The sequence below is a fragment of the Coregonus clupeaformis genome, chromosome 24 (assembly GCF_020615455.1).
Source record: "Coregonus clupeaformis isolate EN_2021a chromosome 24, ASM2061545v1, whole genome shotgun sequence".
Classification (NCBI taxonomy): Eukaryota; Metazoa; Chordata; class Actinopteri; order Salmoniformes; family Salmonidae; genus Coregonus; species Coregonus clupeaformis.
In genome coordinates, this window is record NC_059215.1 from 53,983,788 (window position 1) to 54,001,913 (window position 18,126).

The 18,126-nt window shown below is 43.6% G+C and overlaps 1 protein-coding gene across 2 annotated transcripts in view; it reads left to right on the forward strand.

The window, feature by feature from the left end:
* The window catches only part of stat6 (signal transducer and activator of transcription 6, interleukin-4 induced), a 76,978-nt gene that overhangs the window by 35,038 nt on the left and 23,814 nt on the right, over positions 1-18,126 (forward strand). For both annotated transcript variants that reach the window (XM_041845468.2, XM_041845467.2), the window contains exons 7-8: positions 557-666; positions 5,903-6,051. In XM_041845468.2, coding sequence (XP_041701402.2) covers positions 557-666; positions 5,903-6,051 — 259 coding nt within the window. The remainder of the gene's footprint in view (positions 1-556; positions 667-5,902; positions 6,052-18,126) is intronic.

Below are 18,126 nucleotides of genomic sequence, written 5' to 3' on the forward strand. Positions count from 1 at the left end.
AGCCTTTCAAAGCATTTCATGGCTATAGATGTGAGTGCTACGGGGCGATAGTCATTTAGACAGGCTACCTTGGCGTTCTTGGGCACAGAGCTGATCTAGGATCACGTCCCCCCATCCGTGTAATCGTATAAATGCTAATCTAAAAGGGAAACTGATCCTAGATCACTAGCACTCCTATTTTGAGACAGTTTGTGAATACAGGCCCAGAGCTCATGGCGGACATTGTGTTCTGTGTCTGGTTGAAATTATGCCCAGTGAGCAGTGTTTTCCTCCAAGGCCCTCCGATAGACTAGCTTCCTGTTCAGGGGGTGTACTTGTACAGCTGGGCTCACTGTGATAGACTAGCTTTCTGTTCAGGGGGTGTACTTGTACAGCTGGGCTCACTGCGATAGACTAGCTTCCTGTTCAGGGGGTGTACTTGTACAGCTGGGCTCACGCTACAGAAACAAGAGATACAGGCTTCTGGCCAACGGGCCATTTTGGCTCGGACAAGGCCCCATAAAGATACAATATAACACATGATTGTAAATAAATATTGTATTTAATTGGGTGACAGGCCCCCTCCAGCCGACCCAGACCAATGGGATGGACCCCAGCATGTCAGAAGTCACCAAACTGCAGACTAACATCAACCAGCATGAGTATAATGGCCAAGTCATAGCCAAGGTAAGCTATTACGTAACATACACAATTGTTGTTCTCACATGTGTGCTAGCCTGCTGTTGTTAAATCTGTCACAAAAGACTATACCTGAAGTTGTCCAATTAGAACACAGATTTCCATTGCAAAACATTGTGTGCCCTTGGTGGCAGGTAGCCTAACGGTTAGAGGATTGGGTCAGTAATTGAAAGGTTGCTGGTTTGAATACCTGAGCTGACAAGGTCAAAAAAATTGTCCATACGTGTATTGTAAGTGTCTCTCTATGGTTGGAGGGTCTTAACTATGTCTGTCTGTCTGTCTATGGCCGGAGGGTCTTAACTATGTCTGTCTCTGTCTATGGCCGGAGGGTCTTAACTATGTTTGTCTGTCTGTCTATGGCCGGAGGGTCTTAACTATGTTTGTCTGTCTGTCTATGGCCGGAGGGTCTTAACTATGTCTGTCTGTCTGTCTGTCTATGGCCGGAGGGTCTTAACTATGTCTGTCTGTCTGTCTGTCTATGGCCGGAGGGTCTTAACTATGTTTGTCTGTCTGTCTATGGCCGGAGGGTCTTAACTATGTTTGTCTGTCTGTCTATGGCCGGAGGGTCTTAACTATGTCTGTCTGTCTGTCTATGGCCGGAGGGTCTTAACTATGTCTGTCTGTCTGTCTATGGCCGGAGGGTCTTAACTATGTTTGTCTGTCTGTCTATGGCCGGAGGGTCTTAACTATGTTTGTCTGTCTGTCTATGGCCGGAGGGTCTTAACTATGTCTGTCTGTCTGTCTATGGCCGGAGGGTCTTAACTATGTCTGTCTGTCTGTCTATGGCCGGAGGGTCTTAACTATGTTTGTCTGTCTGTCTATGGCCGGAGGGTCTTAACTATGTCTGTCTGTCTCTCTATGGCCGGAGGGTCTTAACTATGTCTGTCTGTCTGTCTATGGCTGGAGGGTCTTAACTATGTCTGTCTGTCTGTCTATGGCCGGAGGGTCTTAACTATGTTTGTCTGTCTGTCTATGGCCGGAGGGTCTTAACTATGTCTGTCTGTCTCTCTATGGCCGGAGGGTCTTAACTATGTCTGTCTGTCTGTCTATGGCTGGAGGGTCTTAACTATGTCTGTCTGTCTGTCTATGGCCGGAGGGTCTTAACTATGTTTGTCTGTCTGTCTATGGCCGGAGGGTCTTAACTATGTCTGTCTGTCTGTCTATGGCCGGAGGGTCTTAACTATGTTTGTCTGTCTGTCTATGGCCGGAGGGTCTTAACTATGTTTGTCTGTCTGTCTATGGCCGGAGGGTCTTAACTATGTCTGTCTGTCTGTCTATGGCCGGAGGGTCTTAACTATGTTTGTCTGTCTGTCTATGGCCGGAGGGTCTTAACTATGTCTGTCTGTCTGTCTATGGCCGGAGGGTCTTAACTATGTTTGTCTGTCTGTCTATGGCCGGAGGGTCTTAACTATGTTTGTCTGTCTGTCTATGGCTGGAGGGTCTTAACTATGTTTGTCTGTCTGTCTATGGCCGGAGGGTCTTAACTATGTTTGTCTGTCTGTCTATGGCTGGAGGGTCTTAACTATGTTTGTCTGTCTGTCTATGGCCGGAGGGTCTTAACTATGTTTGTCTGTCTGTCTATGGCTGGAGGGTCTTAACTATGTTTGTCTGTCTGTCTATGGCCGGAGGGTCTTAACTATGTTTGTCTGTCTGTCTATGGCCGGAGGGTCTTAACTATGTTTGTCTGTCTGTCTATGGCCGGAGGGTCTTAACTATGTTTGTCTGTCTGTCTATGGCCGGAGGGTCTTAACTATGTTTGTCTGTCTGTCTATGGCTGGAGGGTCTTAACTATGTCTGTCTGTCTGTCTATGGCCGGAGGGTCTTAACTATGTTTGTCTGTCTGTCTATGGCCGGAGGGTCTTAACTATGTTTGTCTGTCTGTCTATGGCTGGAGGGTCTTAACTATGTTTGTCTGTCTGTCTATGGCCGGAGGGCCTTAACTATGTTTGTCTGTCTGTCTATGGCTGGAGGGTCTTAACTATGTTTGTCTGTCTGTCTATGGCCGGAGGGTCTTAACTATGTTTGTCTGTCTGTCTATGGCCGGAGGGTCTTAACTATGTTTGTCTGTCTGTCTATGGCCGGAGGGTCTTAACTATGTTTTTCTGTCTGTCTATGGCCGGAGGGTCTTAACTATGTTTGTCTGTCTCTCTATGGCCGGAGGGTCTTAACTATGTTTGTCTGTCTGTCTATGGCCGGAGGGTCTTAACTATCTTTGTCTGTCTGTCTATGGCCGGAGGGTCTTAACTATGTCTGTCTGTCTGTCTATGGCCGGAGGGTCTTAACTATGTCTGTCTGTCTGTCTATGGCCGGAGGGTCTTAACTATGTCTGTCTGTCTGTCTATGGCCGGAGGGTCTTAACTATGTTTGTCTGTCTGTCTATGGCCGGAGGGTCTTAACTATGTTTGTCTGTCTGTCTATGGCCGGAGGGTCTTAACTATGTCTGTCTGTCTGTCTATGGCCGGAGGGTCTTAACTATGTCTGTCTGTCTGTCTGTCTATGGCTGGAGGGTCTTAACTATGTTTGTCTGTCTGTCTATGGCCGGAGGGTCTTAACTATGTCTGTCTGTCTGTCTATGGCCGGAGGGTCTTAACTATGTTTGTCTGTCTGTCTATGGCCGGAGGGTCTTAACTATGTTTGTCTGTCTGTCTATGGCCGGAGGGTCTTAACTATGTCTGTCTGTCTGTCTATGGCCGGAGGGTCTTAACTATGTCTGTCTGTCTGTCTATGGCCGGAGGGTCTTAACTATGTTTGTCTGTCTGTCTATGGCCGGAGGGTCTTAACTATGTTTGTCTGTCTGTCTATGGCCGGAGGGTTTTAACTATGTTTGTCTGTCTGTCTATGGCCGGAGGGTCTTAACTATGTCTGTCTGTCTGTCTATGGCCGGAGGGTCTTAACTATGTCTGTCTGTCTGTCTATGGCCGGAGGGTCTTAACTATGTTTGTCTGTCTGTGTATGGCCGGAGGGTCTTAACTATGTTTGTCTGTCTGTCTGTCTATGGCTGGAGGGTCTTAACTATGTTTGTCTGTCTGTCTATGGCCGGAGGGTCTTAACTATGTTTGTCTGTCTGTCTATGGCTGGAGGATCTTAACTATGTTTGTCTGTCTGTCTATGGCCGGAGGGTCTTAACTATGTTTGTCTGTCTGTCTATGGCTGGAGGGTCTTAACTATGTCTGTCTGTCTGTCTATGGCCGGAGGGTCTTAACTATGTTTGTCTGTCTGTCTATGGCCGGAGGGTCTTAACTATGTTTGTCTGTCTGTCTATGGCCGGAGGGTCTTAACTATGTTTGTCTGTCTGTCTATGGCCGGAGGGTCTTAACTATGTTTGTCTGTCTGTCTATGGCCGGAGGGTCTTAACTATGTTTGTCTGTCTGTCTATGGCCGGAGGGTCTTAACTATGTTTGTCTGTCTGTCTATGGCCGGAGGGTCTTAACTATGTTTGTCTGTCTGTCTATGGCCGGAGGGTCTTAACTATGTCTGTCTGTCTGTCTATGGCCGGAGGGTCTTAACTATGTCTGTCTGTCTGTCTATGGCCGGAGGGTCTTAACTATGTTTGTCTGTCTGTCTATGGCCGGAGGGTCTTAACTATGTTTGTCTGTCTGTCTATGGCCGGAGGGTCTTAACTATGTTTGTCTGTCTGTCTATGGCCGGAGGGTCTTAACTATGTTTGTCTGTCTGTCTATGGCCGGAGGGTCTTAACTATGTTTGTCTGTCTGTCTATGGCCGGAGGGTCTTAACTATGTTTGTCTGTCTGTCTATGGCCTGAGGGTCTTAACTATGTTTGTCTGTCTGTCTATGGCCGGAGGGTCTTAACTATGTTTGTCTGTCTGTCTATGGCCGGAGGGTCTTAACTATGTTTGTCTGTCTGTCTATGGCTGGAGGGTCTTAACTATGTTTGTCTGTCTATGGCTGGAGGGTCTTAACTATGTTTGTCTGTCTGTCTATGGCCGGAGGGTCTTAACTATGTTTGTCTGTCTGTCTATGGCTGGAGGGTCTTAACTATGTTTGTCTGTCTGTCTATGGCCGGAGGGTCTTAACTATGTTTGTCTGTCTGTCTATGGCCGGAGGGTATTAACTATGTTTGTCTGTCTATGGCCGGAGGGTCTTAACTATGTTTGTCTGTCTGTCTATGGCCGGAGGGTCTTAACTATGTTTGTCTGTCTGTCTATGGCTGGAGGGTCTTAACTATGTTTGTCTGTCTGTCTATGGCCGGAGGGTCTTAACTATGTTTGTCTGTCTGTCTATGGCTGGAGGGTCTTAACTATGTTTGTCTGTCTGTCTATGGCCGGAGGGTCTTAACTATGTTTGTCTGTCTGTCTATGGCCGGAGGGTCTTAACTATGTTTGTCTGTCTGTCTATGGCTGGAGGGTCTTAACTATGTTTTTCTGGCTGTCTATGGCCGGAGGGTCTTAACTATGTTTGTCTGTCTGTCTATGGCCGGAGGGTCTTAACTATGTTTGTCTGTCTGTCTATGGCCGGAGGGTCTTAACTATGTTTGTCTGTCTGTCTATGGCTGGAGGGTCTTAACTATGTTTGTCTGTCTGTCTATGGCCGGAGGGTCTTAACTATGTTTGTCTGTCTGTCTATGGCCGGAGGGTCTTAACTATGTCTGTTTGTCTGTCTATGGCCGGAGGGTCTTTACATTTACATTTTACGTCATTTAGCAGACGCTCTTATCCAGAGCGACTTACAGTTAGTGCATACATTATTCTTTTTTATTTATTTTCATACTGGCCCCCCGTGGGAATCGAACCCACAACCCTGGCGTTGCAAACGCCATGCTCTACCAACTGAGCTACCTCCCTGTCTTAACTATGTTTGTCTGTCTGTCTATGGCTGGAGGGTCTAAATCAGGGATGGGCAACCTTGTTGGGGGTGGGGGCCACAAAAAATCTGAACTCATAATGCATACCCACATCCATACAGAGCTGACCCTAGACTTTTGGCCCCCTCCCCAAACAGTAGGAACTGTTTGCCTCTCTAAGGCCGGTGTTTTCCTGTACTGTATGAATTGTTCGCCTTTCTCTGCATAACTCTCTCTCTACAAACTCAACTGTGTGTGTGTGCGTGCGTGTGTGCGTGCGTGCGTGTGTGCGTGCGTGCGTGCGTGTGTGCGTGCGTGCGTGCGTGTGTGTGTGCGTGCGTGTGTGCGTGCGTGCGTGTGTGCGTGTGTGTGTGCGTGCGTGCGTGCGTGCGTGTGTGCGTGTGTGTGTGCGTGCGTTTGTAGAAGCGTATACAGCTGCTCCAGGAGGCAGTGACCAGTCTGGAGAAGTGTCAGTCTCATCTGATCAGCAGGATCAAAGCCTGGAGGTGGGAACAGCATCAAGCTACTATAGGACACCCCTTTGATGACAACCTTAGCCCTCTGCAGACATGGTGAGGCCGGTGTGTGTGTGTGTGTGTGTCATGGTGAGGCATGGTGAGGCCCTCTGCAGACATGGTGAGGCCCTCTGCAGCAGCACAGAGAAACAGTCTGGTTTGGGATATTACATCCTGGTGTTATGTCCTGGTATTATGTCCTAGTATTATGACCTGGTATTATGTCCTGATATTACAGTGGGGAAAACAAGTATTTAGTCAGCCACCAAAAGTTCTCCCACTTAAAAAGATGAGAGAGGCCTGTAATTTTCATCATAGGTACACGTCAACTATGACAGACAAAATGAGAAAAAACATTCCAGAAAATCACATTGTAGGAATTTTAATTAATTTATTTGCAAATTATGGTGGAAAATAAGTATTTGGTCAATAACAAAAGTTTCTCAATACTTTGTTATATACCCTTTGTTGGCAATGACACAGGTCAAACGTTTTCTGTAAGTCTTCACAAGGTTTTCACACACTGTTGCTGGTATTTTGGCCCATTCCTCCATGCAGATCTCCTCTAGAGCAGTGATGTTTTGGGGCTGTCGCTGGGCAACACAGACTTTCAACTCCCTCCAAAGATTTTCTATGGGGTTGAGATCTGGAGACTGGATAGGCCACTCCAGGACCTTGAAATGCTTCTTACGAAGCCACTCCTTCGTTGCCCGGGCGGTGTGTTTGAGATCATTGTCATGCTGAAAGACCCAGCCACGTTTCATCTTCAATGCCCTGCTGATGGAAGGAGGTTTTCACTCAAAATCTCACGATACATGGCCCCATTCATTCTTTCCTTTACACGGATCAGTCGTCCTGGTCCCTTTGCAGAAAAACAGCCCCAAAGCATGATGTTTCCACCCCCATGCCTCACAGTAGGTATGGTGTTCTTTGGATGCAACTCAGCATTCTTTGTCCTCCAAACACGACGAGTTGAGTTTTTACCAAAAAGTTATATTTTGGTTTCATCTGACCATATGACATTCTCCCAATCCTCTTCTGGATCATCCAAATGCACTCTAGCAAACTTCAGACTGGCCTGGACATGTACTGGCTTAAGCAGAGGGACACGTCTGGCACTGCAGGATTTGAGTCCCTGGCGGCGTAGTGTGTTACTGATGGTTGGCTTTGTTACTTTGGTCCCAGCTCTCTGCAGGTCATTCACTAGGTCCTCCCGTGTGCTTCTGGGATTTTTGCTCACCGTTCTTGTGATCATTTTGACCCCACGGGGTGAGATCTTGCGTGGAGCCCCAGATCGAGGGAGATTATCAGTGGTCTTGTATGTCTTCCATTTCCTAATAATTGCTCCCACAGTTGATTTCTTCAAACCAAGCTGCTTACCTATTGCAGATTCAGTCTTCCCAGCCTGGTGCAGGTCTACAATTTTGTTTCTGGTGTCCTTTGACAGCTCTTTGGTCTTGGCCATAGTGGAGTTTGGAGTGTGACTGTTTGAGGTTGTGGACAGGTGTCTTTTATACTGATAACACGTTCAAACAGGTGCCATTAATACAGGTAACGAGTGGAGGACAGAGGAGCCTCTTAAAGAAGTTGTTACAGGTCTGTGAGAGCCAGAAATCTTGCTTGTTTGTAGGTGACCAAATACTTATTTTCCACCATAATTTGCAAATAAATTCATTAAAAATCCTACAATGTGAATTTCAGGATTTTTTTCTCCTCAATTTGTCTGTCATAGTTGACGTGTACCTATGATGAAAATTACAGGCCTCTCTCATCTTTTTAAGTGGGAGAACTTGCACAATTGGTGGCTGACTAAATACTTTTTTTCCCCACTGTATGTCCAAGGATTATGTCCTGGTATTGTCCTGGTATTACAGTATGTCCTGGTATTGTGTCCTGATATGTCCTGGTATTATGTCCTGGTATTACGTCCTGCTGTTTTACGTACTGGTATTACTTCCTGGTATTACGTCCTGGTATTACGTACTAGTATTATGACCTGGTATTATCACCTGGTATTATGTCCTGGTATTATGACCTGGTATTATGTCCTGGTATTACAGTATGTCCTAGTATTATGTCCTGGCATTATGTCCTGGTTTTGTGTGCTGGTATTATGTCCTGGTTATTACAGTATGTCCTGGTATTGTGTCCTGATATGTCCTGGTATTATGTCCTGATATGTCCTGGTATTATGTCCTGGTCTTATGTCCTGGTATTACGTCCTGGTGTTTTATGTCCTGGTATTACTTCCTGGTATTACGTCCTGGTATTATGTCCTGGTTTTATGTCCTGGTATTATGACCTGGGATTACCTCCTGGTATTATGACCTGGTATTATGTCTTGGTATTACAGTATGTCCTGGTATTATGTCCTGGCATTATGTCCTGATATGTACTGGTATTGTGTCCAGGTATTACAGTATGTCCTGGTTTTATGTCCTGGTATTGTGTCCTGGTATTACGTCCTGGTATTATGTCCTAGTATTATGACCTGGTATTATGTCCTGGTTTTATGTCCTGGTATTATGACCTGGGATTACGTCCTGGTATTATGACCTGGTATTATGTCCTGGTATTATGTCCTGGTATTACAGTATGTCCTGGTCTTATGTCCTGGTATTACATCCTGGTGTTTTACCTCCTGGTATTATGTCCTAGTATTATGACCTGGTATTATGTCCAAGTATTATGTCCTGGTATTATGACCTGGTATTACGTCCTGGTATTATGACCTGGTATAATGTCCAGGTATTATGTACTGGTATTATGACCTGGTATTATGGCCTGGTATTACGTCCTGGTATTATGACCAGGTATTACAGTATGTCCTGGTATTATGTCCTGGCATTATGTCCTGATATTATGTCCTGATGTTATGGCCTGGTATTATGTCCTGGTGTTATGTCTTAATATTATGTCCTGGTATTATGTCCTGATATGTCCTGGTATTATGTCCTGGTATTATGGCCTAGTATTATGACCTGGTATTATGTCCAGGTATTATGACCTGATATTATGGCCTGATATGTCCTGGTATTATGTCCTAGGATTATGTCCTGGTATTGTCCTGGTATTATGTCCTGGTATTACAGTATGTCCTGGTATTGTGTCCTGATATGTCCTGGTATTATGTCCTGGTATTACGTCCTGGTATTATGTCCTAGTATTGTGATCTAGTATTATGTCCGGGTTTTATGTCCTGGTTTTATCTCTTGGTATTATGACCTGGTATTATGACCTGGTATTACATCCTGGTATTATGACCTGGGATTATTTCCTGGTATTATGTCCTGGTATTACAGTATGTCCTGATATTATGTCCTGGTATTATGTCCTGGTATTACTTCCTGGTATTATGTCCTGATATTATGTCCTAGTATTATGTCCTGATATTAATTCCTGGTATTATGTCCTGATATTAAGTCCTGGTATTATGTCATAGTATTATGACCTGGTATTATGGCCTGATATGTCCTGGTATTACATTATGTCCTGGTATTATGTCCTGGTAATATGTCCTGGTATTACATCCTGGTATTTTACGTCCTGGTATTACTTCCTGGTATTATGTCCTGGTATTATGTCCTGGTCTTATGTCCTGGTATTATGACCTGGTATTATGTCCAGGTATTACAGTATGTCCTGGTATTATGTCCTGGCATTATGTCCTGATATATCCTGGTATTATGTCCTGGTATTACAGTATGTCCATATGTTATGTCCTGGCATTATGTCCTGATATATCCTGGTATTATGTCCTGGTATTGTGTCCTGGTATTACAGTATGTCCTGGTATTATGTCCTGGTATTTTAAAGCTAAAGCCAAAGGGTAAACACATACAAATTAAGACTTAAATTTCAGATTGTTTAAGCAAATGCTCAGTCCACCCGTATCGTGTTTGCATATTAGAGCCTTTGCAAACTGTCTGTAAAGGTTAATTGTGAATGACTGGTTTGTCCTATCACTTATACATTTACATTTTAATCATTTAGCAGACGCTCTTATCCAGAGCGACTTACAGTTAGTAAGTGCATAAATCATAATTTTTTTCATACTGGCCCCCCGTGGGAATCGAACCCACAACCTTGGCGTTGCAAGCGCCATGCTCTACCAACTGAGCTACACGGGACTATGACACACATAAATATTTGTCAATGTTTGCAGATGTATGATTTGAAGTGTGAACATACCTTCTGACATTTATCCCCCCCCCATCCTCCACCTCCCTCTCTCTCACTCCCTCCCTCCCACCTCCCTCTCTCTCTCCATCTTTCCCTCCTCTCTCTCTACCTACCCATCTCAATTCAATTCAAAGGGATTTATTGGCATGGGAAACAGGTTTACATTGCCAAAGCAAGTGAAATAGATAATAAACAAAAGTGAAATAATCAATCAAAAATGAAGAGTCAACATCACTCACAAGTTTCAAAGGAATAGACACATTTCAAATCTCATATTAAGGCTACAGTGGCTTGCGAATGTATTCACCCCCCTTGGCATTTTTCCTATTTTGTTGCCTTACAACCTGGAATTAAAATGGATTTTTTGTGGGTTTGTATCATTTGATTTACACAACATGCCTACCAATTTGAAAATGCAAAATATTTTTTGGGTGAAACAAACAAATAAGACAAAAAAAAAGAACTTGAGCGGGCATAACTATTCACCCCCCTCCAAAGTCAATACTTTGTAGAGGCACCTTTTGCAGCAATTACAGCTGCAAGTCTCTTGGGGTATGTCTCTATAAGCTTGGCACATCTAGCCACTGGGATCTTTGCCCATTCTTCAAGGCAAAACTGCTCCAGCTCCTTCAAGTTGGATGGGTTCCTCTGGTGTACAGCAATCTTTAAGTCATACCACAGATTCTCAATTGGATTGAGGTCTGGGCTTTGACTAGGCCATTCCAAGACATTTAAATGTTTCCCCTTAAACCACTCAAGTGTTGCTTTAGCAGTATGCTTAGGGTCATTGTCCTGTTGGAAGGTGAACCTCCGTCCCAGTCTCAAATCTCTGGAAGACTGAAACAGGCTTCCCTCAAGAATTTCCCTGTATTTAGCGCCATCCATCATTCCTTCAATTCTGACCAGTTTCCCAGTCTCTGCCGATGAAAAACATCCCCACAGCATGATGCTGCCACCACCATGCTTCACTGTGGGGATGGCGTTGTCATGGTGATGAGAGGTGTTGGGTTTGCGCCAGATATAGCGTTTTCCTTGATAGCCAAAAAGCTCAATTTTAGTCACATCTGACCAGAGTACCTTCTTCCATATGTTTGGGGAGTCTCCCACATGCCTTTTGGCGAACACCAAACGTGTTTGCTTATTTTTTTAATTAAGCAATGGCTTTTTTCTGGCCACTCTTCCGTAAAGCCCAGCTCTGTGGAGTGTACGGCTTAAAGTGGTCCTATGGACAGATACTCCAATCTCCGCTGTGGAGCTTTGCAGCTCTTTCAGGGTTATCTTTGGTCTCTTTGTTGCCTCTTTGATTAATGCCCTCCTTGCCTGGTCCGTGAGTTTTGGTGGGCGGCCCTCTCTTGGCAGGTTTGTTGTGGTGCCATATTCTTTCCATTTTTTTATAATGGATTTAATGGTGCTCCGTGGGATATTCAAAGTTTCCGATATTTTTTTATAACCTAACCCTGATCTGTACTTCTCCACAACTTTGTCCCTGACCTGTTTGGAGAGCTCATTGGTCTTCATGGTGCCGCTTGCTTGGTGGTGCCCCTTGCTTAGTGGTGTTGCAGACTCTGGGGCCTTTCAGAACAGGTGTATATATACTGAGATCATGTGACAGATCATGTGACACTTAGATTGCACACAGGTGGACTTTATTTAACTAATTATGTGACTTCTGAAGGTAATTGGTTGCACCAGTTATTTTTTTCATTCCACTTCACCAATTTGGACTAGTTTGTGTATGTCCATTACATGATATCCAAATAAAAATCAATTTAAATTACAGTTTGTAATGCAACAAAATAGGAAAAACGCCAAAGGGGATAATACTTTTGCAAGACACTGTATGTACAGTCTTATAATGATGTGCAAATAGTTAAAGTACAAAAGGGAAAATATATAAACATAAATATGGGTTGTATTTACAATGGTGTTTGTTCTTCACTGGTTGCCCTTTTCTTGTGGCAACAGGTCACACATCTTGCTGCTGTGATGGCACACTGTGGTATTTCACCCAATAGATATGGGAGTTTATCAAATTTGGATTTATTTTGGAATTCTTTGTGGGTCTGTGTAATCTAAGGGAAATATGTGTCTCTAATATGGTCATACATTTGGCAGGAGGTTAGGAAGTGCAGCTCAGTTTCCACCTCATTTTGTGGGCAGTGTGCACAAAGCCTGTCTTCTCTTGAGAGCCAGGTCGGCCTACGGCGGCCTTTCTCAATAGCAAGGCTATGCTCACTGAGTCTGTACATAGTCAAAGCTTTCCTTAATTTTGGGTCAGTCACAGTGGTCAGGTATTCTGCAACTGTATACTCTCTGTTTATGTTTGGGAATCGCTTCCTTTTAGGTGGTTGTAACGGCTCTTTTCTGGATTTGGATAATTAGCGGTTATCGGCCTAATTCTGCTCTGCATACATTATTTGGTGTTTTACGTTGTACACGGAGGATGTTTTTGCAAAATTCTGCATGCAGAGTCTCAATTTGGTGTTTGTCCCATTTTGTGAATTATTGGATGGTGAGCGGACCCCAGACCTCACAACTATAAAGGGCAATTGGTTCTATAACTGATTCAAGTATGTTTTGCCTAATTGGGATGTCGAATTTTATGTTCCTTCTGATGGCGTAGAAGGCCCTTCTTGCCTTGTCTCTCAGTTGTTCACAGTTTTATGGAAGTTACCTGTGGTGCTGATGTTTAGGCCGAGGTAGGTATAGTTTTTTGTGTGCTCTAGGGCAACGGTGTCTAGATGGAATTTGTATTCGTGGTCCTGGCAACTGGACTTTTTTTGGAACACCATTATTTTTATCTTACTGAGATTTAGTGTCAGGGCCCAGGTCTGAAATAATTTGTGCAGAAGATCTAGGTGCTGCTGTAGGCTCTCCTTGGTTGGGGACAGAAGCACCAGATCATCAGCAAACAGTAGACATTTGACTTCAGATTCTAGTAGGGTGATGCAGGTGCTGCAGATGGTTCTAGTGCCGTCGCCAATTCGTTGATACAGTGCATTCGGAAAGTATTCAGACCCCTTGACTTTTTCAACATTTTATTACATTACAGCCTTATTCTAAAAATGATTACATTAATTGTTTTCCTCATCAATCTACACACAATACCCCATAATGACAAAGCAAAAACAGGTTTTTAGAAATGTTTGGCAAATGTATTAAAAATAAAAAACAGAAATGCCTTAGTATTCAGTCCCTTTGCTATGAGACTCGAAATTGAGCTCAGGTGCATCCTGTTTCCATTGATCATCCTTGAGATGTTTCTACAACTGATTGGAGTCCACCTGTGGTAAATTCAATTGATTGGACATGATTTGGAAAGGCACATACCTGTCTATGCAGTGAGGGAAAAAAGTATTTGATCCCCAGCTGATTTTGTACGTTTGCCAAAGACGTGACAAAGACATGATCAGTCTATAATTTTAATGGTAGGTTTATTTAAACAGTGAGAGACAGAATAACAACAAAAAAATCCAGATAAATGCATGTCAAAAATGTTATAAATTGATTTGCATTTTAATGAGGGAAATAAGTATTTGACCCCTCTGCAAAACATGACTTAGTTCTTGGTGGCAAAACCCTTGTTGGCAATCACAGAGGTCAGACGTTTCTTGTAGTTGGCCACCAGGTTTGCACACATCTCAGGAGGGATTTTGTTCCACTCCTCTTTGCAGATCTTCTCCAAGTCATTAAGGTTTCGAGCCTGACGTTTGGCAACTCGAACCTTCAGCTCCCTCCACAGATTTTCTATGGGATTAAGGTCTGGAGACTGGCTAGGCCACTCCAGGACCTTAATGTGCTTCTTCTTGAGCCACTCCTTTGTTGCCTTGGCCGTGTGTTTTGGGTCATTGCCATGCTGGAATACCCATCCACGACCCATTTTCAATGCCCTGGCTGAGGGAAGGAGGTTCTCACCCAAGATTTGACGGTACATGGCCCCATCCATCGTCCCTTTGATGCGGTGAAGTTGTCCTGTCCCCTTAGCAGAAAAACACCCCCAAAGCATAATGTTTCCACCTCCATGTTTGACGGTGGGGATGGTGTTCTTGGGGTCATAGGCAGCATTCGTCCTCCTCCAAACACGGTGAGTTGAGTTGATGCCAAAGAGCTCGATTTTGGTCTCATCTGACCACAACACTTTCACGCAGTTCTCCTCTGAATCATTCAGATGTTCATTGGCAAACTTCAGACGGCCCTGTATATGTGCTTTCTTGAGAAGGGGGACCTTGCGGGCGCTGCAGGATTTCAGTCCTTCACGGCGTAGTGTGTTACCAATTGTTTTCTTGGTGACTATGGTCCCAGCTGCCTTGAGATCATTGACAAGATCCTCCCATGTAGTTCTGGGCTGATTCCTCACTGTTCTCATGATCATTGCAACTCCAAGAGGTGAGATCTTACATGGAGCCCCAGGCCGAGGGAGATTGACAGTTATTTTGTGTTTCTTTCATTTGCGAATAATCGCACCAACTGTTGTCACCTTCTCACCAAGCTGCTTGCCGATGGTCTTGTAGCCCATTCCAGCCTTGTGTAGGTCTACAATCTTGTCCCTGACATCCTTGGAGAGCTCTTTAAAATGCAAATCAATTTATAACATTTTTGAAATGCGTTTTTCTGGATTTATTTGTTGTTATTCAGTCTCTCACTGTTCATATAAACATACCATTAAAAATATAGACTGATCATTTCTTTGTCAGAGGGCAAACGTACAAAATCAGCAGGGGATCAAATACTTTTTTCCCTCACTGTATAAGGTCCCACAGTTGACAGTGCATGTCAGAGAAAAAACCAAGCCGTGAGGTCAAAGGAATTGTCCGTAGAGCTCAGAGACAGGATTGTGTCGAGGCACAGATCTGGGGAAGGGTATCAAAAATTATTTACAGCATTGACGGTCCCCAAGAACTCAGTGGCCTCCATCATTCTTAAATGAAAGAAGTTTGGAACCACCAAGATTCTTCCTAGAGCTGGCCGCCTGGCCAAACTTAGCAATCGGGGGAGAAGGGCCTTGGTCAGGAAGGTGACCAAGAACCCGATGGTCGCGCTGGCAGAGCTCCAGAGTTCCTCTGTGGAGATGGGAGACCCTTCCCGAAGGACAACCATTTCTGCAGCACTCCACCAATCAGGCCTTTATGGTAGAGTGGCCAGACGGAAGCCACTCCTCAGTAAAAGGCACATCACAGCCCGCTTGGAGTTTGCCAAAAGGCACCTAAAGGACTCTGGGAGACTAGTCAGGATTATGGGAAAGATGAACGGAGCAAAGTACAGAGAGATCCTTGATGAAAACCTGCTCCAGAGCGCTCAGAACCTCAGATTGTGGTGAAGGTTCACCTTCCAACAGGACAACGACCCTAAGCACACAGCCAAGATAACACAGGAGTGGCTTCGGGACAAGTCTCTGAATGTCTTTGAGTGGCCCAGCCAGAGCCCGGACTTGAACGCAATCGAATATTTCTGGAGAGACCTGAAAATAGCTGTGCTCCCCATCCAACCTGACAGCTTGAGAGGATCTGCAGAGAAGAATGGGAGAAACTCCCCAAATACAGGTGTGGCAAGCTTTTAGCGTCATACCCAAGAAGACTCGAGTCTGTAATCGCTGCTAAAGGTGCTTAACCAAAGTACTGAGTAAAGGGTCTGAATACTTATGGTAATGTAATATTTCAGTGTTCTATTTTAAATACATTTGCAAAAATGTCTAGAAAACTATTTTTGCTTTGTCATTATGGGGTATTGTGGGTAGATTGATGTGGGGGGAAATAACAATTTAATCAATTTTAGAATAAGGTTGTAATGTAACAAAATGTGGAAAAAGTCAAGGCGTCTGAATACTTTCCGAATGCACTGTACAAGAGGGTGGGGCTTAAGCTGCATCCCTGTCTCACCCCACGGCCCTTTGGAAAGAAATGTTTTTTATTTTGCCAATTTTAACTGCACACTTGTTGTTTGTATACATGGATTTTATAATTTTGTATGTTTTCCCCCCAACACCTCTTTCCATCAATTTGTATAGCAGACCCTCATGCCAAATTGAGTCAAAAGCTTTTTTGAAATCAACAAAGCATGACAAGACTTGTTTTTGTTTTGTTTTGTTTGTTGGTCAATTAGGGTGTGCAGGGTGAATACGTGGTCTGTCTTACGGTAATTTGGTAAAAAGCCAATTTGACATTTGCTCAGTACATTGTTTTCACTGAGGAAATGTAGAAGTCTGCTGTTAATGATAATGCAGATGATTTTCCCAAGGTTGCTGTTGACGCGTATCCCACGGTAGTTATTGGGGTCAAATTTGTCTCCACTTTTGTGGATTGGGGTGGTCCTTGGTTCCAAATGGGGAAGATGCCAGAGCTGAGGATGATGTTAAAGAGTTTAAGTATAGCCAATTGAAATTTGTGGTCTGTATATTTTATCATTTCATTTAGGATACCATCAAGACCACAGGCCTTTTTGGGTTGGAGGGTTTGTATTTTGTCCTGTAGTTCATTCAATGTAATTGGAGAATCCAGTGGGTTCTGGTAGTTTAAAAAAATATATTTTTCTTATTTTATTTCACCTTTATTTAACCAGGTAAGCCAGTTGAGAACAAGTTCTCATTTACAACTGCTACCTGGCCAAGATAAAGCAAAGCAGTGCGATAAAAACAACAGCACAGAGTTACATATGGGGTAAACAAAACATAAAGTCAAAAATACAACAGAAAATATATATACAGTGTGTGCGAATGTAGTAAGTTATGGAGGTAAGGCAATAAATAGGTCATAGTGCAAAATAGTTACAATTTCGTATTAACACTGGAATGATAGATGTGCAAAAGATGATGTGCAAATAGAGATACTGGGGTGCAAATTAGCAAAATAAATAACAGTATGGGGATGAGGTAGTTGGGTGGGCTAATTTCAGAATGGCTGTGTACAGGTGCAGTGATTGGTAAGCTGCTCTGACAAATGATGCTTAAAGTTAGTGAGGGAGATAAGAGTCTCTAGCTTCAGAGATTTTTGCAGTTCGTTCCAGTCATTGGCAGCAGAGAACTGGAAGGAATGGCGGCCAAAGGAGGTGTTTGCTTTGGGGATGACCAGTGAGATATACCTGCTGGAGCGCAGACTACGGGTGGGTGTTGCTATGGTGACCAGTGAGTTTAGATAAGACGGGGATTTGCCTAGCAGTGATTTAATAATCTTGAATAGTTGATTCTAAGATTTGTATTTGATCATGTATATGTTTTTGCTGTTTGTTCTTTGTTATAGAGTCAAAAAGATTGGAGAAGTGTTTTATCCATACATCTCCATTTTGGATAGATAACTTTTCGTGTTGTTGTTTGTTTAGTGTGTTCCAATTTTCCCAGAAGTGGTTAGAGTCTATGGATTCTTCAATTACATTGAGCTGATATCCGACCTGTTGTTCCTTCTTTTTCCGTAGTGTATTTCTGTATTGTTTTAGTGATTTTAGTGATTCACCATAGTGAAGGCGTACACTCAGATTTTCTGGGTCTTTTTGTTTTTGGTTGGAAAGGTTTCTCAATTTCTTTCTTAGGTTTTTGCATTCTTCATCAAACCATTTGTCATTTTTTAAAATTTTCTTAGGTTGTCTGCATATTTGATAGGGAAGCTGAAAGGTCAAATATACTGTTTAGGCCAGGGGTGTCAAACGTCCGGCCGGATCAGGCCCGCAAACGGGTTTAATCCGGCCCGCGAGATGATTTTGAAAAATAAATAATAATAATAATAATAATAATAATTTTGTAAAGTATAAAAATGCGCGCAATTTTTCAATAAAATAAACTGCTGTTCCAATTGCGTCCACTGGATGGCGCAATAGCAATTGTGTTAAGCAAGCAAACTGTTTATACCGGGGCAGAGCAAGTAGGTCAAGCACGTGCAGCCAATGAGCTACTTTGTTTTGCCCGCGATATTTATTACGGCTTCTACTTTTAACATTATGTGCTTTGGCACCCTCATTGCCCCA